Source organism: Enoplosus armatus, chromosome 22 (assembly GCF_043641665.1).
Source record: "Enoplosus armatus isolate fEnoArm2 chromosome 22, fEnoArm2.hap1, whole genome shotgun sequence".
Classification (NCBI taxonomy): Eukaryota; Metazoa; Chordata; class Actinopteri; order Centrarchiformes; family Enoplosidae; genus Enoplosus; species Enoplosus armatus.
Window position 1 is genome coordinate 2,132,501 of NC_092201.1, and position 27,500 is coordinate 2,160,000.

The 27,500-nt window shown below is 41.8% G+C and overlaps 1 protein-coding gene across 1 annotated transcript in view; it reads right to left on the bottom strand.

The window, feature by feature from the left end:
- plxnb2a.1 (plexin b2a, tandem duplicate 1) overlaps positions 1-27,500 on the bottom strand; it is a 142,445-nt gene that overhangs the window by 24,233 nt on the left and 90,712 nt on the right. The window contains exons 4-13 of the mRNA XM_070929238.1: positions 12,106-12,623; positions 10,956-11,282; positions 10,503-10,641; positions 9,423-9,568; positions 9,123-9,302; positions 8,171-8,305; positions 6,119-6,219; positions 5,769-5,895; positions 1,384-1,549; positions 219-330 (exon numbers count right to left, since the gene is read on the bottom strand). Of these exons, the coding sequence (XP_070785339.1) occupies positions 219-330; positions 1,384-1,549; positions 5,769-5,895; positions 6,119-6,219; positions 8,171-8,305; positions 9,123-9,302; positions 9,423-9,568; positions 10,503-10,641; positions 10,956-11,282; positions 12,106-12,621 (1,949 nt within the window). The 5' untranslated portion in view covers positions 12,622-12,623. The remainder of the gene's footprint in view (positions 1-218; positions 331-1,383; positions 1,550-5,768; positions 5,896-6,118; positions 6,220-8,170; positions 8,306-9,122; positions 9,303-9,422; positions 9,569-10,502; positions 10,642-10,955; positions 11,283-12,105; positions 12,624-27,500) is intronic.

The window sequence follows — 27,500 nt, forward strand, 5'->3', positions numbered from 1 at the left end:
ACTCATGTTGTGGGGACTCAACTTCCTTTTGGGACAAAACACAAGTCCCCACAATGTAAATCATTCAATTCTAGGGTGAAGTGTTGGTTTAGGGTAAGGTCAGGGTTAAGGTTAGGGTAAGCCTCCAGTAAATGAATGTAAGTCAATGTAATGTCCTCTGAAGTGATGAAGATAAGACTGTGTGTGTGTGTGTGTGTGTGTGTGTGTGTGTGTCTTACGGTGTGTTCTGGTTCTTCCTGACTGTAGCAGCACAGTTGTAGAAGTGATACTCTCCAGACGTCACCTCGATTTTGTCGTTCACCAGAACCTTGACTGGGACAGACACATAGTCTGAACACACACACACACACACACACACACACACACACACACACACACACACACACAGATACACGGATGAAGTGAGAGACAGAAGACAGATGTACATTAAAGCTGACATTTTAAGAGAACTAAAGAGAATCTGTGACATTCAGACATAAAAATGATAAATGGTGGAGTTTAGTCTTGCAGGCAGTACTTCCTCCTTTACCATTACTGTACCCAAAAAGCTCCAACAATCTAATGCTTTAGTTTTTAGATATTAAAAGGAATAGTTAGACATTGGGGAAACACGCTTGTTCGCTTTCTTGCAAAGAGCTAGATGAGAAGATCGATACCACGCTCATATTTTTCAGTTAAATATGGAGCTACAGCCAGTTAGTTTAGCTTAGCACAAAGACTGGAAACAGGGGAAACAGCTAGCCTGTTTTATGCTAAGCTAAGCTAAGCATCTCCTTGTTGTAGCTTCATATTTAGCGGACAGACTGGAGAGTGGTATCGATCCTCTCATTTTACTCTTAGAAAGAAAGGAAATAAACTTACAGTAGGCTCATCGTTTAACCAAAATATTATCAGAATTCTTCTGAAAGGACGGGATAAGTTTAAACACCTCATTTTATACTCAAATCTATTTAAAAGGTGCACAAACACAAGATATAAAAGAAAAACAAGGCAACATAAAAGGACATATATAATTAATTAACATGAAATAAAGAATATTAATAAAAAGTAATGTTGAAGAGAATAGAAATTACAGCGCAGCAACAGTTCAGTGCAAGACATGAATGAATACTCTCAAACAATTTAAAACCAACAGAAAGGTTTTGAGCCTCGAGAGTTGGAGCAAGTTTTGTGGGAGTTTGGAGTTTGTTCCAGACATGTGGTGAATAAAAAACAAATCCTGCTTCCCCACATGGTCTGAGAGGTCTGGACGGCTCATAAAGTAGCAGCAGAACAGAAATTTATTTTGGCCCTAAAACATTCAGTCTTTATAAACCAACAGCAGCCGTTTAAAACCAATTCTTTTCTTTTCATTCTCCAAATGAAAAGACACATGAATCTTACCCTGCTGGTGCGGAGTGGGTGGGATTTCCACGGGGTCCGGCAGCGCACAGGTGACCTGTGCCTGACTGTCAAAGACCATCACGGCTTCACTTTCGAAAGACCCGAAAACACACTGCAGCTTATCAGAGGGCCTCAGTCTGGGGAGGGTGGGGATGTCGATATCAACCTAGAGAGGGGGGGTACAAAGAGAGGGATCAACGGAGATACCAGAGGGAGGGACACGGAGAGGACGACCAATCAGGAGGAAAATCTCTACTGGGAGAGAGAGGAAGGAAGGACTGTATGTGTGTGTCTTACTCATGTTGTGAGGACATGTGTGTGTGTGTGTGTGTGTGTTAATGAGCAACAAAGAGATGTGTGTAAGTGAGAGAAAATAAGTAAGAATCTAAGTACAACTGGCTGACCTTGACAAAAAGTGCATAAATCTGCCTGTGTGTGTGTGTGTGTGTGTTTACATGCATGCAACCACGTGTGTCATTTGTTCGTGTGTGTGTGTGTGTGTGTGTGTGTGTGTGTGTGTGTGTGTGTGTGTGTGTGTAATAATTGCTATTCAGCTGTGCTGTTCAAACATCAGCTCCTAATTACTCCTCGCTGACCTCAACTGTTTTAATTTCGCAGCTTAAGTTTTAATTTCAAACTTTTTGATCTCGGGTAACTGAGCAGCCCTGAATGAATTCACCGGAGACTTTTCCCTCTTTTTAGGAACGTAAGCTGCATGAGGCAAAGGTTTTTAAAGCAAACTGTTTTATCAGATTAAAATGGGGCTGCAACAGAGACGATAGTCCCAAACTCCCTAATTAACATGCAGCAGATTCATCTATCTGGGCCCAAAAGAAATTCTGCTGTTTGCTGAGGTCAAATTTAAAGAGTCGTCTGTTCGGAGGACGCTGGACTCAAATCCTCCCCACCAGAAACCAACGCCACCTCAAAGGATTCACAAGTAATGAAGTCCAAGTTAAGAACACTTTTACAATTAGCATGTGATTGCATTTTTAACTTCATAAGATTATAGCATCGCTATCTGAAGCACAATGTGATGCATTCAAATCAGAAATGAGCAGAGCTGCAGACTTGAGTTGATTCGAGTCAGACTCGAGTCAAAAACTGAGGACTTGAGACTTGACTGCAGACCTGACTCCTTGAAGACTTGACTTCAAAGCAAAAACCCTCAAGTTTTGAGTTGGTAAAATCTTAGACAATGAAACATTTAAAAGACAGCAGCAGGCAGGCCTCCCATAGAAACCCTGTCTCATGAAAATGTAGCTCTTGAATATTGAAAAGTCAACGCCTTGATTTTTTCAATACATTTTTAATACTGTATCCTGAACAATTTACTACCTTAATCATCAGTCTTTACTGGGTTCATAATCCCCATTTCATCATATATATATTTCTTAAGAATTGTGGGTGTCATAGCACAAATTGTAATCATAAAAAAAATTAATTAAACAACTTTTTCGATATTTAACTAAAGCCACAATCTCTCCCTAACTTAACCTCAAAAAAGTTCTGTGATTTGTGCACCCAGTTATTCATCCCGACCTCCTGCATTAGACTTCTGTGCAGTATGAAGGTGTCACACTTCCTTGATTGGAACAAGGTGAGGCAGCAATAATTTTTCCTCCAAACTACATTTGACAGAGCAAATCGGTAGTATATAAACATGTTTATCAGGGGACAGGGTTGTGCATTGCCACGCAGGTTGAATACTTAATCATTAGGCCTGATTGGACTTGGTCTCACTGCACAAAAAAATACTACTAACAGCTTTGAAAGGAAAATATGAATGGAGCTGAAAGACTTCTTGTTTGGCCACTTGGGGGCAGCAGAAACAAACTTGTTAGCAGACAGTTGCTTATTTACACATCCAGCAGTTACAGAAACATAAAAATATTCACTCTTTTAGCGGTTTTTGGTCTCTACCAACTAAATGCTAAATGCTCCACTTGCTTCACCAATCAGCTGTGAAACTGAGCCATAACAATAAAGTTGCAGGCTGTAAAACCAAAACAATGAGCTGAAAGACACTTCAAAGCTTCGAAGAGCCGAGGGGAACCGCAGAGTGGTGATAATTCAAAATCCATGAACAAAAAGCATCATAACATGTTGCTGAAGGCTCCAGAAACTTCCAGTAAGTGCTAAAATGTTCTGTCAAACTAGTATTTTGAAGGTCACAAACACCCCTTGCATATTTCAGTATCATTTTCCTCAATGAAAGTACTGGTCACAGCTAAAAAAAACAATTAATACAGCTTAAAAAGAAAAACATTTTCAAATGCTGTGTCATTTAAATGATTAGGACTGCAAAACAGGTCTGGAAGTAACCACACAAATATAAAGCTACACACAAAGTCTTTACAGTTGCACTTCAAAAGGATTAACCTGCTTCGATTTGCATATTGTTCATTATGACCTGACCTGATTTTAATTATCACGCACCCATAATGTTGTTTTGTTGACTCTGCATGTCTGATGAGGACGACTGTGAGAACTATGTTACTAAAATCATCAATCACCAATGTTATAATCTACATACAGAACACATTCCTGTCCTCAGATCAGCCTTAGCAGCTTTAATGTTTTATTCAATTTAATAAAGGTGTTAACATCTGACTGCTGAACTACAAAATGAATAAGCATTATGTGTCTTATTGCGTGCACAGCTGAGCAGTAAAGTCTTAGTAATTCTAAGAGTAGAAAGGCATGACGGGAGGCGAAGGTCAGTCGACGGTTTGACGTTATACATCTTGAAGGACGACGTGTCTTCCTGGCAAATCAGCTCTTTGATCAATTCCTCATTAATTCAGCAAGTTCAGGTCCAGATAGAGTGATGCATCACAGTATCCTCTGCTGGTATTCAGTATAAAACGGCACCCACAGCATTTTGATTAAAATTTTAAAGTGCTATAGAAATTTGTCTGCTCAACATTACTTCCATGCTGTTATCGATGATGACTTTAGTCTCCTAGAAATGATAAGATGGAGTTTTACTCGTCTTTACAGGGAGCCATTTTGCATGATGAGTTTTACTGTTGGTACTTTACATATTTTGATGCTAACGCTTTCGTACATCCACTACTGTCTACAACAAAGAATTAGCGTATAATTTGCTAACTATTCGCTAACTACAATAGATTGTGGGGTTAGAGGTTAAGTTAAAAAACATCCCAATTCACGGCTCTCACATTCACTGTGTACAACTGTTTGGAAGCCAGCTAGCTGGATGCTACAGAGTTTAGGCTAATGCTCTGTCCTGCTCTTTATTATATTTGGGGAAGTTAACACTCCGGTAACCACAGCCAACTCCTTTACCGAGTTAGCATTACTTTTGCCATCGGTTATACCTCACTGAAAAAGCCTTTTCTCTTGTGAAGTTAAAAGTGAAAACATGAACAAGTATGTAAGCTAAGTGTTAAGCTAACAGTGTTATGTTGTTGAACGAAACAGTCTGATTTTACATTTTTACTTATCATACTAGGACTAACTATCTCTCAAAGGAATGTCTCTTTATTTCCATGTCTTCGTGTAACATGAGGTTTCTGATTGTTTGCCTGGGACATGTAGCTTTAGTCTCAGTCTGTTAGCATGATAGCATGTATGTAGCCATCAAGTGCATGTTTAAGACTTCTTTACAGCTGGAAACATAGACAGCGCTTTCAACCAACTCTTGGAACGAATGTTAGCTTAATCAGGTAGTTACAGCCGTTAAAATGTGCTAGCGATAGTTTTCATTTCAGCTGGCAAAATTGACGGTTGCTAGCTAGAAATGACAAGCTGCTTTATCTGCCACTATTATCATTGTAAACTAAATATGTGCGATGTGAGAACAGAAAGGCTTGGCAACAGTACTAAACAACACATGTTGACAACAACATATTTCATATAACATTATTTAGCGCCGTCGCTGCTGTTGCTCATGTGTGATTCACTGAAACGTGGTTCAATCAGCAGTTTCTGGGTGTGACACAACATTACCAAGGAAGCATTATTTCACTTTATGAGCTGAGTCAGCCTGGAAACTACAGAGTTGTTTTTCAGAGGAACCGTCAGCACAAACAATGTAGATTCAATGCAATACACATCTGGCTCACATCCAACAATGTTAAATTACAATGTCACTGTGCATTAAAAATGTCTTTATTTCTTTGTAAGTCCCCTGAGGGCCCCCGGAGGTCCATGCTAAGACGCTGTTTGAAATGCTGCTGACAACACAGACACAGAGCCCTCCAACTCTGTGAGCGTTTCAGGAGGTGTGACTGGTTTAAATTAAGCAAAGCTCAGCAAGAACTGAACTTAGCTCAGGGGGATTTCCACTCCACAGAGGGAAAGACTCGGAGAAGTATACAAGTTCATTCACATCCTCGGTATCACTCTCTCCTTCCTACCTGCTGTGTCTTCTTGCAGCTGAGGTTCGGTGGGTTGAAGGCCTGGATCTGAACACACTGCTGATTGGGCGACCACAGCCAGGTGTTTTCCTCCGTCGACCTACTACAGTCTTGCTTCCTGGTGCACCTGTGAGTCAAGCAGATGTTGATCAAACTTCACTAATGATTCAATCTCAAATTTAACATTTTCATGGCTTTGACTTAATGAAACAGTGAAAATAGGGAAGCCCCTTTCACAAATGAATTTCATTAAATAACTGGAAATAACTTTGTATAATTAATATATGCAAATGATGGAAACACACTTTATGTTTGCTGAAACCTTTATACACAAAGACATAGTGACTCACCTCCCCTCCAGGACACACCAGCCACAGTACGGATCCTTCATCGAGACGCAGGAGTGGCAGTCCGACTTCAGGTGGCAGGCCTGGACTGGAACCTTGGTGATCTGCATATAAAAGACAGGCTTTTATTGTGAAGGACCTGTTAATGTGAACAACATGCAGGAGCTTGGAGAGAAAAGGTAACCCTTCGAGTAGGACAAAAAACAAACAATAATCCATCAATTTAAAACTGATAATGCAAAAGAATCGTATGCTAAAATTAGCATTCAGCTTGAAGTACACCTAAAGCCCCTTTCAGACTGGATTTATTTCTCTAGGGGATGTGGTGTGATTACCTGAACTGGTCAGTGATTTTAATTCAGTCTGGAGCGCATATGTTGGTAATTTTACAGCCGCAAGTACCTCCTGTTTTTCAGCAAACTCGCTGGTCAATTTAAATGAATTAATAATGAATAATTTAAATCCTGTCCGAGGCGGCGTCCTTGTATTTTAAAGTGGATCTCTGAGTTTTTCCCCCTGAAGAGCTGCTTGTCCTTTTTTTTTTTTTAAATCAGCTCACTGTGAAATTTGACTTTTATGTAAAAATGGAGGCAATCAAAAATGTTTTTGCTGATATGATAGATGGAAACATTCTAACACCAACATATAGGGTTAATTGGGAACCAATATGACAACAGAAAAAGCAAATTGGTGCCATTAAAAGTATGCCGAATTAGCTATTAGCACTTCCTGTCTGCAGTGTACCCATGGACTTACAGACAACTATCACTAGATTACTTTGATACTGAAGAAAACTTACAAATGTGATGATTCTCAGGCAAGTTCTGAAGCGCCTTTTTCTGTGATTTCTAAGCAGATTTGTGGACGTTTATATGCGACGTATGATCAGAGATAATGATATCCTTGAGAAGTCACTAAGTCACATTGAATGATATCAACATGTGTTTCATGTCTGTGTGTTCAGATTTGATTGAGTTATGACTCAGTGAAGGAGTGCGATTTTTGACTTGAACTTCAACTCACGCAGTATCTTTGTCTCCCCTTAAACTCTTCAGCGCCCCCCTGTGGAGGCTTATGGCTGTGTTAAATTACAGATGAGTTAAATCACTGAGGAATATTTCATTCCCCACCTCCCCCTGTAATGTTAATGGCCTCAATCTGACAAAAGTAGGACAAAGGCTGACAGTGCAGAGCTGAACCTGACAAGGAGACTCATAATTTAGAACAAATCCTGTACAACAAAAGTTTTTCTTAAAAGGAGAATGTCGAGGTCTCTAAATCTGGGATGCATTTGGGACATGTGTTTTGGTTTTGTATCATGTGCTCAGAGTTACACCCAGGTGTCATATGTGAATGCGTCGCAAGAGTTTTATACAGTATTATTCCTCAACTGGTCTGACTCGGATCCTGCAACTTGAAACATAAATCAACCCCTTATATAAATCACTTAATAGTATTTGCAATCTTCCTTTACCCCGTGTAATATTTTCTTGTAAAGGGAAGGTCTTAGATGGATGGTATTTTAGTGGAGAACTAATTTTCCTCTGACAAGAAGAGGCCGGTCTAATAAATTTAAATGAGCAGATGGAACAAGCTCGAGGATCGTCACTTGACTTGATCAAAGTAAATTGCCCTCTTGAAGTGCATTCTAATTAATTCATTTCTAAATCAATAACATCAATTTCACTTCGGTGTGGCGGCAGAGAATGATGGCGACAGAAAGATGAAAGGACAAAGGAGAAAAAGACAGATGAAGAGAAAACGCAGAGGGGAAAACAAAGAGAAATCAATGGCCGACTTCTGTGTGGTAATGTAGACGGATGTATTGGTGTTAGTCAAACGCATGAATAAATGATCAAATAAGACAGAAAGAATAAATGGAAAGACTCATGACCTGATGGATGCAATGGAAAAAGTAGAAGTAAGCACATGACTGAGTCCCTGACCTTCTTTATGTGGCGACACAGAGGTGTTAGATGGATGGGAGGACAGGGAGATGGATTTAGTAAAAAAAAAAAAGAACAATCAATCCGACCGAGTCTGAGTGAGTTTGACCTTTTTCTCGGTGGTGATGTACAGGTGTTGGCGTCTGGAATCGAACAGCAGGTTCTTGTTGACCTTGTCTCCCGTGACCTCGCCCGTCGCTCGCCCGTACACCTCAGGATGGGCCGACAGATGCACCTTCAACACCTACAGAAACACAAAAACTGCATTAACACGCCTTTTTAAATGCACTCTGGGTTTCTTCCTTCGTACTCAATGAATGCTGCTTTTTCAGCCCGAGATATGACATTACATCAAACGACACAGACGAGAAAGAAAAAAGGTCTATTGTTGGGAAGTCCAGCTTTCTCAGGACAAAGAGCTCATTCACAGCTGTTTAGGGAACACTAGAATGATAATATATGATAATAACTTAGACTTTTTTTAAATTTACATAATTTATAATATGGCAAAACACAACAGACAGGCAGTTCGTGCACCTCCAGAGCTTCATGTCACGATTAGCTAGTGAGCTAACTAGCTAGCCAGCTCACTGAGCTTGCCAGCGGTTAAGATGCATACTAGCTACTGTATATACAGTTATCTCCGGTTTGACTACTGCCCCTACAACAATATTCACTTGCCAGCACTATATTGAGCTAACCAGCTGACTAGCAAGATAACTAGCTAGCTGGTTTTTAGCTGCTCTTTTCCCCAGGTATGTGTTGTTCATGACAAGTGACATTTCAGTTATAGTCTACAAATGTTTTGAAAATACAGGCCTGCTTTACTACAGTCTTTACAGTGAATACAAACCTTTAACATTGTCAGAAAACATTAATACCTTTAATTTAGTTAATTTCGATTCAATTGTTTACAAATCTGACCTCAGGAAGTTCTGTGTATTTGAACCGACTGTAATTGCAAAGGGGATTTCCTGCACACACCAAAGCAAAGACGGAAAGGGGAATATAAAACTGACTGAATGCTGACAGAAACGTCAGCCGGGGGGGGGGGTCTTTACCTCTCCAGTGGCGGTGCCCAGGAACGCCACAGCGTGCCCCATCTCCACAGCCACAGCCACAGCAGTCATGTGACCCTTACGGGACAATGAAGGCTCAGCTGTTAAGGCGAACTCGGCCTTGCTGGCCAGCGGGGAAGGCAGGAACTCAGCACCACACTTGTATCTGATGGCCATGTTATTCTGACGGAGCAGAGTAGAAATCACGAGTAAAACATTCACGTTAATATAGAACTATTGACTCATTGTCAATATTCATCCCTCTCTCTGGTTTGAGTCTCTCTTTATCTCTGACACACAGACCTGATTGTTGCTGCTGCACAGCTCCTCAGACTTTGAGGAGTAAGGTGAGTAGACAGCAGCCTTCTCCTTAATGATACCGTTGTCGCTGTAACAGGCTCCTATTATCTCCACCAGCCTTTTATTAATGGAGTGCAGAGGGTACATACCTACAAACAGCACACGTGCACATAAGAAATGATACAAACCAAAAACAAAGCACTTACAAAATGTATACTTCAGCCAAGTCTGCAAAATCCTCATTATTTGCAGTATTATTTTGATAAAAAGAAAATGACAATAAACAATTTGTGGTGACAACCTGAAATCTGGCAAAAGAAGGGATTTATATAAGAATGAATACTGCAAGATTAATTATTAGGGATTTACAGATTTTCAGCCACTGCCATAGCCATTTAAGTAACTATACGGCACATTATTGTCAAGTTGGCCATACCTGTAAGAATCTGGCAACCAATGAAAATGGATTATTTGGTGAAAACTGGATGAAATCTGTAGGAAAATACTATTTTTTCCCAAAATGTTTTGCCATTTAGATTCTTAACAAAAAAGGCAGAAAATCTGTATTTAAAGTGGCAGTTCTGAAAACAAACTCACCACAAGGTTCCATTAAGTAACTGTTCTGGAGCTTTCAGTCATATCACATGATCTTCCCAGTTACCTAGTTGTCAAAGTTCCATTTTTTTCTGAGCACTTTAAGGACTTATCATCCACGTTGGCTTAAAAGCTGAGGTTTAATGTCAAGAATGCACTTTGAACCTTAGCTCCATCTGTTGGTGAAGATCGTGTGATATGATCAAAAGCTCCAGAACGGCCACTAAATAAAACTTGCGTTGAGTTTGTTTTCTCAGCTGCCGTTTCCAGGGTCAAGAATGAACTTTGAACCTCAGATTTCTGAGCAGATTTGTGTTGAACAAAGAGATCTGGGAAAAAATATTCATATACGTTTTAGAGCGTATCACTTTTTCCTTGTCCCACGGCCAAGTGTTCTGCCAAAATTCACTGAAAGGTTTTGACGAGTTTTTTGACATTCAGCCAATATAAAACATCTGGAACATCTGGCAGCATTCAGATGACACCTACACATAGCGGAAGTAGATGGGTCTTCATCAGAGGTGAAGGTGACAAACAGCACCTTGTCAGAGGCTGAAACTGGTCCATACTGGCCCGATTTGGTCATAGTCTCTGCCAAAACTTCACCTGGTGTTGCCACATAGGCAGCCTGGGAGGCGAGGAAGAGATAAATATGCTGAATGTTACATGTTCACACTAAAAATATGTATTTAGCTGATATGAAAGAGGTACGGTGAGAGTGGAGACCCCCATAAATTGAAGCTATTTCGAGTTCAAGAGCAGTTTAAATCCAATTTATAAAGTTTTTCAGGGGTCAGGACTGAGGCATTCTCAAAAAGGTTCCAATTTAACACAAACTCATCCAAACGTAAAATGTCCAAATGTGTTTTTCTGAGTCACTGCTGCCCTTTTCATAAAAATGCTGACAGCCTATCCCGTGGCTGGAGAGTGTATTATCATTACCTGAGCTTTGTTGTACTTGTTGGTAGCGCTACAGTTGAGCTGCAGCTCGGTGTAAGAGTAATAACCCTGATCGTCCTCGCACATCCTGGAGATGAAGGTGAAGTTCTTGGTGTCCTGAACCCCCAGCGTCCGCGAGAACAGGAAGTACACGAAGCCGCCGTCTTTGAAGGCGAAGCGGAAGTCGTGGAGGTACCGCAGCACGAAGGGGTTGGCCTGGACCGCTGAGGCCTCGATGATGCTGTCGAAAACCACCCAATCACCATAGTCCTGGAGGATGCGGGTGGAGATGAGCTTGGTGCTGTCATGGCTGCCGTACCCCTTACCGACCTAAGACGGAAGAGATGATCAACTCATGTAAAGATGTTATACAGTAGGTCGACTACAGTACAGTATATTTATCTAAGTGAAGCATCGCCAATGCCTAAGTGCTCCCAGAACCTTAAGTCCTTGTTTTTACATCTGTCTTTCTTCATGTGTTAGATCCCAGTTGTAGACCCGAGACTGGAGACGCGGACTTAAATAAGACTTAAATAAGACTTGAGACCTTGATTTGTCTTCACTGGTCAGAGACTTTGACTTACTGGAAACTTGATTTGAGACTTTGAGAATTGAGAACAATAACACTGTCACATGGTTCTTGCCCGGCCACATTTAATCACTAGAGACCATCGACCAGTGATGGGATCACACCTGCCGCGACCCACGAGTACTCAGTACTCATGAGCCGGACCACACCCACACACTAACGTACTGGGATGCAGCTGCCGGGAGGCAAACCTTTACATTTCATCCACACTCTGGGCAACATGCTCTGATTTGCTTAGAAACATCATCAAAAACATGCATGTTTTGAAGGAAAGGGAGGACTCCGTGTTGTGGAAGACATCATCATAAAACATCTTGTAAAGATCAATTCACTGATACTGTGTGAAGAAATGAAATAAAAAAACATCAAGATAACAGACAAGAGCCTTCATTTCCCATATGGCTGCCACTTTAATTGCTTTGTTCTCTACAAATTGCAGTTTTATTGCGTTTGCTCGCACAACATCGCAGATGGAGGTGATCATTTATATTCATTTTTTTCATTTACCTCAGCGCCACTGGAAATGATATATGTATATATATAAGTGTGTGTTTTCCTTCTCACCAGGAACACGGTGAAGTTGTCTCCATCCTTGGTGAAGTACGACATCACTCCCACCACAGAGACGCTCTCCTCGGCGCTCGCCACGTACGACTTCTCCCCTTTGGTGTCGCTGAAGTACAGCAGCTGCTCCACGTTGCTCAGGTTCCTCAGAGAGCAGATGCCTCTGAAGACGCTCCCGCACACCACCAGCACGTCCTTGGCCCCCTGGACCAGCAGCAGCTTGTTGTGGTTGTCGGTGTCCACGGCCTCCTCGCAGGCGTCGGTGACGGGCGGCGTGCACTGCCGGTTGTCCCGCTTGGGGCCCGTCTCAGTGCGGGACTCGACCTCCAGGTCGGGGTTCAGCTGGTAGAGGGAGTTGACGGCTCCGACGTACAGCCGGCCCGAGCGAGGATAGGCCACCACGTTGTTGATCAGGGTGTCCGAGAGGAACTCTGTGTTTTTGCCGTGGGAGGGGATGAGGTAAATGGTTGCCAGGGCGACCAGGGCAAACTGCCACGCCCACCACCGCTCCATCATGTCTGGTGGAAAAACAGAGAAAAGAAAGAAAAGTTTTTTCATCCAGCAGTGAAGAGCACGAATTCTTCTTCTCTTCGTCTTTCTCTTGTTCTTGTTGCTTCTTAACCGACATATACGCTAATACCAACATATGTGTGATGAACAAAAATGATTGCCTAATAATATTGGCCATGCCGACACATCGGTGAGCTCTAATTTACAATTAAATAGAAACAGAAAAAAATACTCATATTCGATTATCAGCAAACATGTTGTATTTTACAGAAAAGAACAGAACAATTCATGGAAATTGTCAATTAATTTTCTGTTGATCAATCATAATCGACTAATCGTTTAAAGTTATTTTGTAGCTGTGTCACTGCTAAAACGATAAGACGGACGAATTGATTAGTCCATCTGTAGAAAATGTGTTTTAAATAATTGTAAATGTAATATATTTGGGTTTTGGATTGTTGGTCGGACAGATGGTTTGCTGAAAAGATCTCTGAAGATGTCAAATTCGGCTCTGGGACATTGTGTTTTGTCCACTTTTTCTGACAATATATTGACTAAACAATTAATTAATCAAGAAAAATGATTGACATATTAATCTAGAATGAAGTTTCAGCCCTCGGCTGTTTTGTAAGCACTGCCTCTGACAGACAGTCCTGACAATAAACCCACTGAACTTGAATTCGGAGACAAAGGACAAAGACAGTTGGTGCTTGTCCTCTAAACAAAGCAAGAATATAAAACAACACTCTGACATTGTGCTGTAGGACTGTAGGACTCCCGACAGCAGCAGAAACTCGGGGAGAAAAGAAAGAACGCTGAGAGCAAAGAGAGGCAATAATGAGGAGCTTCTCATTAAAAACCCAGAACATCCTTTACTGGAGGAAAACGAGGAGGAGGAGGAGGAGGAGGAGAAGGTGGAGGTAACGGCCTAAGAAGTAAGAGTTGCTGAGCCAGATTAGATTAGCAAAGACAAAAGCAGAAAGTGTGTGTGTGAAAAGAGAGAGACTGAGTGTAGCAATTAGTTGTCTGACATACTGAGTTTCTCCTTCCATTAGTCTGGATGGGTGTGTTTAATTATAGCTGTGGCCTGCGACTGAAAAACAAGACTCCAGTGTGCAGCAACATCCCGCTCACTGTAATAACGTCTCACTGCTCTGATCTCATGCTGTTTACTATCAGGTTATTCTCGGGTGATTCACTAAAAGGCGACGTGAAATTCAATCATTTTCCTCCTAAAGTGCATCATAAAAAAAAAAAAAAAAAGGCTTTTCATTACAGCAGCGTTGTCTCGGCCTTCTGTCCAATAAATCAAACTGCTTAGAGTCACATCATGTTCATTTATTTACGCTTCCGTGATCCGGCATTTTACCGGCCAATCACCGCTTTTACAGGAGCTATCAGATAGTTCTGATTGGTGGTCAATTGACTGGCGCTTCCCCTGTGCTTTTACTCTCGCCAAATTGAATTCACTTCAGTTTGCTTCATTGCAAAAAGGGATTTATTAGTGTGAGGAGACTTATCTCTCTAACCACCTGCTTGCCTAAATTACCTATCGTCAGATATCGAGAGTCAGATGGTCTTAACGGCTGCAATGCAGAGTTTTAGAAATAACATATACAGGCCTGTGAATGCGCAGTCAGACAGGAGCTTCAGTGTTTCCCACAGGAACAGAACGGCATCGCATTCACAAAAGAACTTCTGATCAGGAAGGTTGTTTCTCTAAAACGGGTCGCACATGAATGCACCTTTCTGGGAAACTTTTCAATCACTTTACACCTCAACTGTGTTTTACTGCAGACTTCTGAAGGACGGACTGAAACATACAAACACAAAACAAATCTATTTTGGTGGACTGTCCAAATAAACTCTGCAGGAAACACTGCAGTCACACAAGACGTGTTGCGGAGAACACTTTTCTTGCTTCTGTAAAATCTATCGTGGTGAGCTTCCCATTTAATGTAAGTTTTGTGGTGCAAGGTGTGTTGTGGTTTTGCCTGTCAACTGCTCCGGATCCATCGCAGATTTGCCTGTGATCATCTCTAAAGGCGGACTGATGGATGTGTGTGGTTAGCCATTTGTCTTAAAGTTGATGTCGTGTAAATCTCTACTGAGGTGTTGTGGTACCTTTGTGAGGTGTCTCCATACATTTATTGCATATTGTGTGAAGTAAAACGACACTTCAGAGCTACACAGAGACTGTGAGAGCTGTGACTGGAGTGCTTTCCTCCTCGGGAGCTTTCACACCTAATGTGCTTTGGTTCGGTTAAAACGAACCCTGGTGCGCTTGCCTGGTTTGCATGGGTCAAACCCTGGTGCGGCCCAAACAACCGGACCTGAGGCCGCTTAAAAAAAGGAAGGTCTCGTCCCACTTCGAACCAGACGGACCGATCGCAGGATGTCTTGATCGTAGATATGCGGGTTATTTTAACGTGATTTCAAAAGAAATCCACCTGTAAACTGTTCAGGAAGCAATCTCATAATCAATCTTTATAAGCCATGTATATATCATGTAGAAATCATTTGGTAACCATGGTAACAGCCATCAACCAGACAGTCACAAGCAGCTAAAACGAGTCTGTTGCGCTTGTATCTAACTCTGTCTCACGTTTGGCTCAATTCTAATATATTTGTATAAAACTGTGAGTAAAGTGTTGAAGATACTGCGCCGCTGGCTGACTGGCTGGTTGCACTTGTTGGTTAGATGCGTGTCCCTGGCCTCCTCTTTCTTTACACTCCATATCTCACCTACACCTACATCTCAGTAAAGAAAGGCATAAAGACGGCAGGTATATTCACCTTCTTTGTCTCTCTCAGAGGGCCTGTTATGGATGTGTGCATCTGCCACATCAAAAGGAAAATCATCTTTGGTTCCCACACGGGATCCATCTCCGCGCTCTGTCAGCCATCTTGCTCCCTTTCTTTTCTCTCTGTCTTATTTTTGATTTCTTTCATCCTGCTGCTTCGGTTCTTTAAGCCTGACTGGTGTCAGCCCAGGAATAAACTGTGTGTCAAAGGTGTGTGTGTGTGTGTGATCTTTTATCCTCGTGAGCAACAGTTTGACTTTAAGATCTTCAGTCTTGTAAGGGGAGGACATTTTGGCATAACGTTATAACATCATTAAATCATTACCACTTTTATTTTGAGGCATTAGCCCAATAATTGTAAGCAAACAAGGCCATCGTGGAGAAGATCAGCAGCCTGTGTCCAGCCTTCAAAACATGCATTATGAGCCACCAGGTCTGGTTGGTAGGAAATGTGCTGGAACAAAACAAAGGATGTTTTCGTGGTGATAAATGATGGAAATGATGCTCACTGCTCACTCATCCAGTTGCCATCTTTGTCTGGTTTGACACCCTTTAACCAAACGAGTTGTACCAGTTGGACCGACAAGTCTATGAGGATTATGGAAATGTGTCCAAAGCGTGTTTTTGTTCAATAATCTGCTGTTAAAACATAAAAGTCTCACGTAAGCCTGGTGATTGTATGATGGCACGTGACAGGCAGTTTAAAACAACATCCTGCTGTACTTAAACCAGACAGATAGATAAACACAACGAGGCTGTGAAGGCCGACTAGTGAGTAGATGACTTCCTGTGTTCGCCATGAAGACGTTAATGTCCGCGACAACCTCTGTAGCCTCATGTAGCCGCCTGTTAGCAACCGCCTTTTTAAAGACACGAGTGGGGTATCTGCTGACGTGTTTTATGTCGTAGAACAAAACGTGTAAATCTCTTCAGCTTGTGTTATTTCAGACATCTAAACAAAAACCCATTCAGAGAACCCGCTGACTTCCAGACGAGGGAACTCATTCCTGCAGCTCTGCAATATGCAATATGAAGCCATCACCTTGGACTAATTGTGAGGTGCCATTATTGAATAATAGGATGTTAATTGGTTAATTGTTTTATGCAGCTGTACAGAAGCATCAACACTCGTCAGTTATTCAGCTTTTTCCCCATCTGTAATCTATCCATCTGGCGGGAGCCTCGTTTCAGGTTTGGCATATCTTGGTTTGGGTTAACAGGATTTAGGAATGAACACATTCACATAGAAAGTCTGCTTGAATATAGTATTACAACTGTCTGAGTCTGTGTGTGCGAGATTACATTGGCAGCCACCAGCGAGACATATTTGGTAGAAAACTGGAGTTACCAACAATGAGGGATAAAATGCAAATGTTGTGATGGGAAAGTGAGACCAGCCTGAACACACACACACACACACACACACACACACATAAATACATACAGGAGAGAGAACAGCAATCTGTGACTCATTAAAATCCTGAGAGCATACTTTGCAAAAGTCTTGAGCACTGACCCCTCTGCTAAAAAGTTTGGAGTGAAACTAAATCCAGGAATGTCTGCCGAGGCTCCAGCCAGGGGAATAAACCTCGACTGATTTTCTCTCTCTCTCTAACCTCTCTAAGCTTTTCTCTTTCTAACGTCTCTTTGTAATTCACATTGTTTCTCTCTCGCTCTCCCTGTCTGCGTACATGTCTCTCTCTCCCTTTTCTCTGTCTGTCTTTACATCCTCACCCACGGGAACGAGTTCAAACAAAAACTGGGTTTCTGACACAAGAGATCCCCGGGGGGACAAAACCAGATCTGAAACTCCATCCACGGTTCTGTCTGTCTGTGTGTTGACCTGTCTGTCTGTCTGACGCTGATATTTCACCCACAGAAACATTTAAATACAGTCTGGTTTGCGTTCCTGTTAAGGTGCCTGCAGATCTGGCACAAGCATACAAAAACATTGCATAAACTTTGTGTTGCATTCCTGGAGGGGGACCAAGTTGTTCTAATATTCCCTCATATTCTATTTCCAAGACAAAATATTACATTTCTTATCTTTTCCTGTCTGGAAAAAAACTCTAAAATGAAGTGACAATGCCCAAACTGCATGACCAGCGGGACGCTTGTAAGGAAAAGACAATAAAGGCTCTTTGTTTTCAATTTTCACAGGAAAGTACCAAAATAGTTGAGTGCGAAATTTTGTTCTAAACCTTAGAGTTTAGAGTAGTTTAGACAAAATAATCTTTCCCTCGATTTCTGGAGCTTTCAAACACACGAACCTCGTCAGCTCAAAATAAAAACAGGACTTAAAAAGGAAGCAGAGCACCGCTGAGAAAAAGCTCCCAGTGATAAGAAGTAACGAGAAACGAGCGTGAGAAAACAAGAACTGAGCTGCTGATCGTGCACCAAACTTCCCCTGAAGAACGTCAAAACTAAGATATGATTAAACTTCAGAGCGGTTGAGTTGATGACGCCGAGTTGAGTCACAAAAGACCTAAAACAGAGGATGCAACATTTCCCATAATGCAACAAGACATTTAGTCTTTAAGCTTCTGCTTCTAAATCTGTCGCAGGCAGAACTGGAGTTGAGTGAGTGAGGTGAGTTGAGTGAAGGTCTGAACACAAACACCCGGTCAGTGCGTCCGCTACGAGCTAGCGAACAAACAGCAGTCAGATTCGCACAAATCATCCAACATTTGCTTTGCTTTCTGTCTGAAAACAACTTCAGACATCACAAACAACAACATTATACAACTGTTTTCACAGAAAACCACGCTAAATCGAATAACCCCGAGCGGTAAATCAACTTCAATCTGGCGTTTTTCTGACAAACACTAAAGTATCAAAGGGCAACGCAACATGGCGGCACATGTCACACATCAAAACACACGATGATACCAACTGTCCTATCTCCTATCCAGAAAACCGGACTAGCACGTTAGCCTAGCATTTAGCCCCCGACTGGATGGACGTCTGCGCCGTTTGAACGTCCAACGACACCTTGATTTTTCTCTCCAGGTTAAATTCTTGCTCCAAACTTCGACACCAGCAGACGGGTGTTCCTTGTTCACGGCTAAACATTTCTCTGAGTTGGAAAAGCTCCCGACGTGGTCTCATTTACATTCATGCCCACCACCGGGCCTCATCAGCCATTCATGACATCGGGCCGGAGGAACATTGAAGCTGATTGGCCCGGCCTGGAGGGGATATGAGTGCTATGATTGGCGGAGCCCGGGGGGAAATTGAGTTCTTATTGGTGGTAATGAAGAGGCCTGAAGGAGAGCATGGCTGAGACACAGTAAGCATAAAACTAAAAGACATAAGACGGTAGGACACACACACACACACACACACACACACACACACACACACACACTATACCTCATCTATCAACACACACACTCTCACCATCTCTTCTACCAGCGTCAACAAAAGCATTACACTCTCTCTAATTTAGAGACGAACAAAGAGAGAAGAACCAGACTTAAAGATGTTTTCTAGATGTTTCAAGGTCCTGGAGGGGATTCAAGGCGTGCTAAAATAAAAAGGGCTAAACAAGTCCACTACAGTTCTTTCTTCGTCAGTCTGTCAGTGGTTTTTCACATCAGTCTCTCTCTAAAGTCTCTAAAGTGTCAGACAATAGTGGAAATGTTAACTTATTATTTATTTATTATAATGGAGTTCTGCCTGTGAGACAAATTGCCCCTCAGGGACATTAAAGTTTATCATTCGACTCTAAAACAAGTTCAAGTCCAACTAGGTTTATGAGTCTGAGTTGTTTTGTCCGACCAAACAGCTAAACTAACGATTATTTTCATTACTGATTCATCAGCCGATTCTTTTCTTAATTAAGCGATTCATTGTTTTGCCAATAAAATGTTGTTTTATCCGACCAACTGTCCAAACCCCCAAAAATATTTGTTTTAGAACATTTTAGCTGCTTGTAACTTAATTTAACATCAAATTAAGAATCGAAATAGAGCCACTAGAGGAAATAAATGACATGCATCGTCCAATCAGTGACGTCTGAGATATTATGAGTGACGGACGGACTGAGGGACCGGCGGCGGAGGACTTTAAATGGGCAGAAGAAGAAAAAAAGACACCAGGAAGTAAGAGTTGAGTAAAACCTGCGAGGATGAAAATCACACTACGAACTCTGTTCTGTATTAATCTCAAAGTGGACATTATGAGGCCTTCTAATAACTCGACCTTTGAGAAGAGGATTAGTCTTATGATAGAAGGTCTGAGAGGTCGGCAGTTATTAAGCAGACTGAGTGCTTTACACACACACACACACACACACACACATCTCTGTACAGTACCACTTGGTAACATCTCAGCTGGGCGGCGACACAGCGAGTGAAGACAAAGACGAACTGTCAGAGGAGTGAAAGGGACTGTGAGGCCACGACAACACAGTAAATACAGGAAACAGCACTTACAAACGGTCCTATTAACCAGTTAACTGCGAATGAACACAACAGCACTGAGGCTGGTGTTGTTGGACTGAAGCTGAACATTTACGTGCCACAAGTGACAGCAGAGTTCAGTGTTTCCCTCATTAGTTTATTTTATAAAAGCATTTCTCCAGTCAAAGCTGTGCTAATGACGTTTAAGCTAAGCTGATATTAATGCTAACAAAACGTGCTAATATGCTTAACTTTACATGCTAACTGCTACCTGCCAAGACGTAGAGCTCTTTAGCTCTACATGGACTCAATGTACCAACAACGTAAACTTTACTCTGGCACCCCCCTTTGGATATTTTTTGATTGATTAATGATCAATCGATACATTCAGTTCTAAGAAAACAGCGTACAGAGACTTGAAGCTTGTTTGAGAAGGCAGAAGACATCTGATTGGCTTTATTTTAGTTTGTTAATGATGCGTGCTGATGCAGTTTACAACAGGGACTCTTTTAGGTCTTTGTGATGGTGCATTCAAGGACACTAAGACATCCAGGATTTCCCAGAAGGCTGCTAGCGTCAAGCTTTTTAATGTAAGAAACAACATATTTATCCAAACGTGCTTTCAGTTTGTATTCTGGGTGTCGTTTTTAGAATGGCTTTTTAATTGGATGCTTACTGGCAGCGGGTGAACAAACTGTGTCTTTGAATGCACCACTGTGCCCACTGCTTGCGGCTATGAGAGATACCCCAAAAACATAAGTTTGACAAAAAAAAAAGTGTTCAATGTGATGGATTACCAATCTAAAGCAAGTCAGAGCAAATTTATTTTCACAGCACACTGAAATGAACTGAAATCCAGCGACTGCCTGCAAGGAAGGAAATCAATCTTCTTAAATAAATATGACTTTACATCAACGCATCGGAAGTTTTCTGCTAAGGTAAAGACGGAAGTAAAGAGAGGGATGAGAGACAAAGACAGAAAAAAAAATATGATCCCATTTCATGGCGGTAAACTCACGCACAGATTAATTCTGTGTTATGCAAATGTAATTTAGTGGCTGTGTCCTCTGCGCTGGAGTGAGCGATTAACCACCGCTTCCTATCCTGGTACACCTCCCATTAACCTGACAATGACACAAGCTGATGAGACCGTGTGCGCATGTATCCCTGCATACCAACACACCCGACTCCGGCTTTAATTATGTCTCATACCTAAGCAGCAGTTTCCAGCAACTTTAAAAGCCAACACGCTGCTTCGCCCTGTCAGAGTTTCTGCCGAAGCAATTAAAGGATGTTCGTGTCGTACAGCGCCGAGGCCTCGTTCAGCGCACCCTCATCCTGTTTGGTGTAACGCTGCATTTGGCTCACATGGGAGTAACTGTCAGAGCGTCCTGACAGCTCACAGCAACTCACTTTTTAAGTGCTCAAGATGTCATGATTGAAGTTTTCTTTGCTGGCTCCAGATCCTGATGAAGCTGTTTTAGAGTCAAACTGAACATGAAAAGATCGACTACACATCAAAAACCTGGCAGGTGTTCTGTCACTGCACTGAAAGGGTTACAGATCAGACACCTTTCTTGCTTGTTTTAGTGGAAATGAAGTGACTCACCAATGTTTGGACACAATATGTAATGTAACCTAAAAGATAAGTTTCTCCTTGTGAACAGTTCCCACAAAAAGACCATGTATATCACCAATAAACATCCATAAATTACAGAAAAAAGACGAATCAGAACTTGCCCGAGAATCATCCTAAGTTTTCTTCAGTGTCAAAATGATTCAGTGATAGTTGTCTGCACATACATGGGTACACTGCAAACAGGAAGTGCTAATAGCTACAGTGCATCCGGAAAGTATTCACAGCGCTTCACTTTTTCCACATTTTGTCATGTTGCAGCCTTATACCAAAATGGATTAAATTCATTTTTTTCCTCAAAATTCTACACACAACACCCCATAATGACAACGTGAAAAAAGTTTTTTTGAGATTTTTGCAAATTTATTAAAAATAAAAAACCTGAGAAATCACATGTACATAAGTATTCACAGCCTTTGCTCAATACTTTGTTGATGCACCTTTGGCAGCAATTACAGCCTCAAGTCTTTTTGAATATGATGCCACAAGCTTGGCACACCTATCTTTGGGCAGTTTCACCCATTCCTCTTTGCAGCACCTCTCAAGCTCCATCAGGTTGGATGGGAAGCGTCGGTGCACAGCCATTTTCAGATCTCTCCAGAGATGTTCAATCGGATTCAAGTCTGGGCTCTGGCTGGGCCACTCAAGGACATTCACAGAGTTGTCCTGAAGCCACTCCTTTGATATCTTGGCTGTGTGCTTAGGGTCGTTGTCCTGCTGAAAGATAAACCGTCGCCCCAGTCTGAGGTCAAGAGCGCTCTGGAGCAGGTTTTCATCCAGGATGTCTCTGTACTTTGCTGCATTCATCTTTCCCTCTATCCTGACTAGTCTCCCAGTTCCTGCTGCTGAAAAACATCCCCACAGCATGATGCTGCCACCACCATGCTTCACTGTAGGGATGGTATTGGCCTGGTGATGAGCGGTGCCTGGTTTCCTCCAAACGTGACGCCTGGCATTCACACCAAAGAGTTCAATCTTTGTCTCATCAGACCAGAGAATTTTGTTTCTCATGGTCTGAGAGTCCTTCAGGTGCCTTTTGGCAAACTCCAGGCGGGCTGCTATGTGCCTTTTACTAAGGAGTGGCTTCCGTCTGGCCACTCTACCATACAGGCCTGATTGATGGATTGCTGCAGAGATGGTTGTCCTTCTGGAAGGTTCTCCTCTCTCCACAGAGGAACTCTGGAGCTCTGACAGAGTGACCATCGGGTTCTTGGTCACCTCCCTGACTAAGGCCCTTCTCCCCCGATTACTCAGTTTAGATGGCCGGCCAGCTCTAGGAAGAGTCCTGGTGGTTCCGAACTTCTTCCACTTACGGATGATGGAGGCCACTGTGCTCATTGGGACCTTCAAAGCAGCAGAAATTTTTCTGTAACCTTCCCCAGATTTGTGCCTCGAGACAATCCTGTCTCGGAGGTCTACAGACAATTCCTTTGACTTCATGCTTGGTTTGTGCTCTGACATGCACTGTCAACTGTGGGACCTTATATAGACAGGTGTGTGCCTTTCCAAATCATGTCCAATCAACTGAATTTACCACAGGTGGACTCCAATTAAGCTGCAGAAACATCTCAAGGATGATCAGTGGAAACAGGATGCACCTGAGCTCAATTCTGAGCTTCATGGCAAAGGCTGTGAATACTTATGTACATGTGATTTCTTAGTTTTTTATTTTTAATAAATTTGCAAAAATTTCAAAAAAACTTTTTTCACATTGTCATTATGGGGTGTTGTGTGTAGAATTTTGAGGAAAAAAATTAATTTAATCCATTTTGGAATAAGGGTGTAACATAACAAAATGTGGAAAAAGTGAAGCGCCGTGAATACTTTCCGGATGCACTGTAATTCGGCATACTTTTAATGGCGCCAATTTGCCAAAATTAAAACAAATATAGGCAAAAAAAACAGGGCTCAAAAGAGAATAGCAGTACCTACCTGAAGCTGACATTACAAGAATAATTCCCTAATGGTACCATCAATAATGAAAGATTCACTACTTGTCACTCACTTTCCTCCACAGCTGCATTAACGCTGCATATCAATGCTATTGATCATTTAAAATAGTTTGAAATATGACTTTCTGATGGCTGATACTGATATTTTTGTATTAAGGATACTGAGCTCATTCCCCCGAGCGACCACGTTATGAGATAATTCAAACAAACATGCTGATAATTGCCATGTGATGAAAAGATTTCATTAATAGCCCAACGTCCTGAATGGAAATTAAAATCACTTGATTTAATCGTTTGAAGACAACCAGGAGGTATTTGGAGAATTGGATTATAAATCACCGACTAATCGGCTGCAGTCTGAAGGGCAGTTTATACATGTGGAGGAATTAAAAAACAGATATAAAGTTAAGGAGTTAAGTTGGAAGAACTTCTTGTTTGGCTGATTCTGGACCTGCTGCTGTATTTGTGGCTGCACACGGAGGTGGGCAGCCTCCATGACTGCAGCTCCTGCTGTCGAGTCATTATGTCTGGACAGAATCCAGCAGATTTACAGCCTCTCTTCACACTCTGAAAATTAAACCTCTGCCTCATCTGCACAGAGCGAGACGGAGAAAATCAAGCAAGAGCTGAATGTAAAAGCACTTTATTAAAAACTGCTTGTTTCTCTAAAGTCGTATAAAAAAATAATTAGCGCCGTCTGCGCACATGGAGCTCTGCCAAAACCTCAGATAGTGATCGAATGTGTGTTTCTGCTCATGCTAGCGAGTCCTGCCCAAATGTGTGATCCCTTTCTTCTACCTCGACTTGTACTTTTTTTTTTTTAAAGTTGCGGAAGTTTTCCTAACTTTTCAGCTCTTTGAACTTGCGCTCTGCAGCTCTTGCTAACCTTTCCACACATACATACATATACATAAACAGAAAGAAAAGAGCAACACGAAGGAGAGGCAGCTCTACCAGCTCTCAATTAACAAGGCAGGCTCTGTTTCAGCACTGGTTTGGTTTGGTGTGTGTGTGTGTGTGTGAAAGAAAAAGACAGCAAGAAAGAAGGAGAGATTGTTCTTTGCAGCCAGAAGACAGAGATATAGCCTTCATTCCTGCTCAGATTAAAGGATTTAGAGCAAGAAGCCTTATTATAAACCCAAAGACAGAGAAAGAGAGAGAGCTTCCCCCACCTCCTCTCTCTGTTCTGGGCTGATTAAAGCACAGATAACTCTCCCTTCCAGGCTGCAAGCTGCTGGAAGCCAACTCAACACACACACAGTGACTCATTAAAATCCAGACATAACAATGGTTTCTCTCCGTTTCGTAGGATTCTGACCTGTTGGACAACAAACGTATGCAGAATGCTCAGTTATCAGTGTTTAAAGTGTGTGTCTGTGTGTGTGTGTGTGTTTTGGTCACGCCCAGTAAATGTCAGGCTATCTGCAGATGTGAGTAGCTTAAGAATTCCTAAGATTTTTTTTAATGCTACCTGGAATTGAACTCCAGAACCTTTTAAAAATGAGAATGAAGAAAATTAAGACAGCAGTCAAAAGTGTCCTTCATCTGACTGAATGCGCCTGATGGAAAGTGTGAAATGGCCGAATGAGATAAAAGAATAAAGAATTATTTCTATCGGCGTCTTTACTTTAATGTCTCTTTTTAATAGTAAGACTCTAAAATAAAGAAGGTTTAAACAGGAAGTAGAAGATTTCCACACATTTTGCTGTTATTCTTTTGGCCACTTGGGGGCAGCAGAACAACCTGTAAACACCAACAATGACATATTATCATCTTATGATATGACTAACGTGTTAGCTAACAGTTATTACACATCCCTGTCTCTGTTAGCTCTGTTTTTGGTCTCCACCAACTCCTGAGGGAAATATCTGCCTCTTTAACAGCTAACAGCTAACAGCTAACTATCTGCCATTTGATGCTGGTCAGGTAGGGGTTAATTACAGCATGGTAAAGTTATAAAACCAAAACAATGAGCTCTGTTCATCACTAGGGGCAGCTCCCTTCAGATTACACATTAATTTGATCTATTGGTAAAATAAAAATATTGATTAATGCAGCTTTAAATATTTCTTTACGTTTTAATGGTGAAACTTTAACGTCAGATCTTCCTAAATCTTTTTACCGCTTAAAGGAAACAGTGAGAGATGTTTCTGTTATTTAACCTACCCTCACTGATATAAATGGTGAGGACAAAATAACAGAAACACCTGCCAGTATAATGCAATACAGTGTAACAGCAACACAAACCGCAGCCTCCGAAATGAGTTGAATCAACTCCTCTATAAAACAACTGAGACTGAACATTATAACCTCCATGACGGGAGGATTTACTGCAGGACTAATAAACTGGCAACTGAATGGATACAGCTTTATTTTTAAAAAGTAATCTCCCAAAACAGCTGCTCACTGTAGTTAAACAAACATGAGGAAATGGTGCATTTGTTGGGGACTATTTCCAGCGGCGGATGGATACACATGTGGTGCTCTAGTGAGTGTTCGGGGCAGCAGGACGGTGTGTGTGGGACTGAGCCAAGATAAACTACAGTGTGTGTGTGTTCATGGTGATGAAGGAAACAACAGTGTGGCTCATTGATGTGCTTTTAATGGTTTTTAACAACAATGGATCTCTTTGTCAGAAGGATCGATTCCTCGTTGACTGCAGACTCACATATTTGTAAGAGAATCCAGTCATGTTGTTTTACTGCATATACTCTTACAGACATTGGTACACCTGTAAAACATATTGTTGTCATCTGCACTGGGGTTTTTTTCAGAAAGGTAACAAAGCTGAATTTCCCTTGAGGGGAGCTTTGCTGCGGTTCAGCTTCTTCCAAAGTGTAGCTTGTAAAACTGTGAGCTGTTCAAAGCAGCTTTCCCCAACACACTGCGGCCTTTATGCTCAATTCCAAACAGCTGATCACATCTCTTTCTCGTTTTTTTTTTGTTCCTGGGTGCCTGTTCGTATCTATTTTGAGGCTGTAATCCATATCCAACACCTACATGAACTGACAGAGACGTCATGCAGAGTTACAAGAAAAGACATCACATTTACATTTGTTTTTCAGCTCATTCTGGTTACAGTTTGTACTTAGTGAGTTTTGGCAGAACTGAGGTGTCTCTCCAGATTCACATCAAGTCTTTTTTTTGTTGTTGCTGTTTTTAAGGTGAGAGAGGCAGCAGACGACAGCGGAGGAACATTTTCACACCGTTTTCTACCATTAAAATGTTTCACTAGGCTCACAGCTGTCATTTGCTGTCCATTAGGAGGCGAAACTTCTCATAGCAAAAGAGATAATAAAGAACAGTAACACTTCAACTTCTCCCATTAAATGCACTTTTTAATGATGAAGTGAAAATGGACAGGAAGTGGTGTGGAAAACAAACAACAAACACCGTAGACAAGAATTATGGAGCAGGAAATGTAACTCTGTGTGAAGCAGATGTTCCTGATGTTCAGTCCGCTCGGCGCACAGCTGGTTAAGTCCGACTGCAGCAGCACTTGGCAGAGAGGTTGCGGAGCTCCACGGTTGCCAGAATAGTGCTGTTCTACTTTTCTACTGCATGGCTGTCCATCCACACAAACTGCCTTATCAACACACAGCCTGCTGGGAAACGCTGCAGGACTCGTTGACCACTTCACCAAACTAAACTCAAGTCAGCCTGACATTACAGGTGACTTCACACCTGAAATATTAAAAACTACCACTCAAGATTGCTGTTAAAATGTAGGCTTGAATGTTTATTGTCCTCGACTGCCACTATCGGACCAAAATGTTCAGAAGAAATATTTAAATGTAGAGCGCTTTTCAGGGTACTCAAAGACACGTTACATAATCAATTAATATGGTCATGAAAAGCCCTTTAACCCCCCTCTAAGAGCTTTCCTCTTCAGTTAACGTTTAGTCACTACAGGTAAAACCAATCCCAGATTCTCAGTATGGGGTTCATCCTGCCCAACACCTTCATACGGCTGGGTGTCATGAGCACTGCAGCCTCTAGGGGACGCTAGCTGGGCTTTCGAGTTTCAGTTTTGTTGTGTGAGTAAATAAAAACTGGTCATTTCTCACACGCTGCGTTATTCAAATAAGCC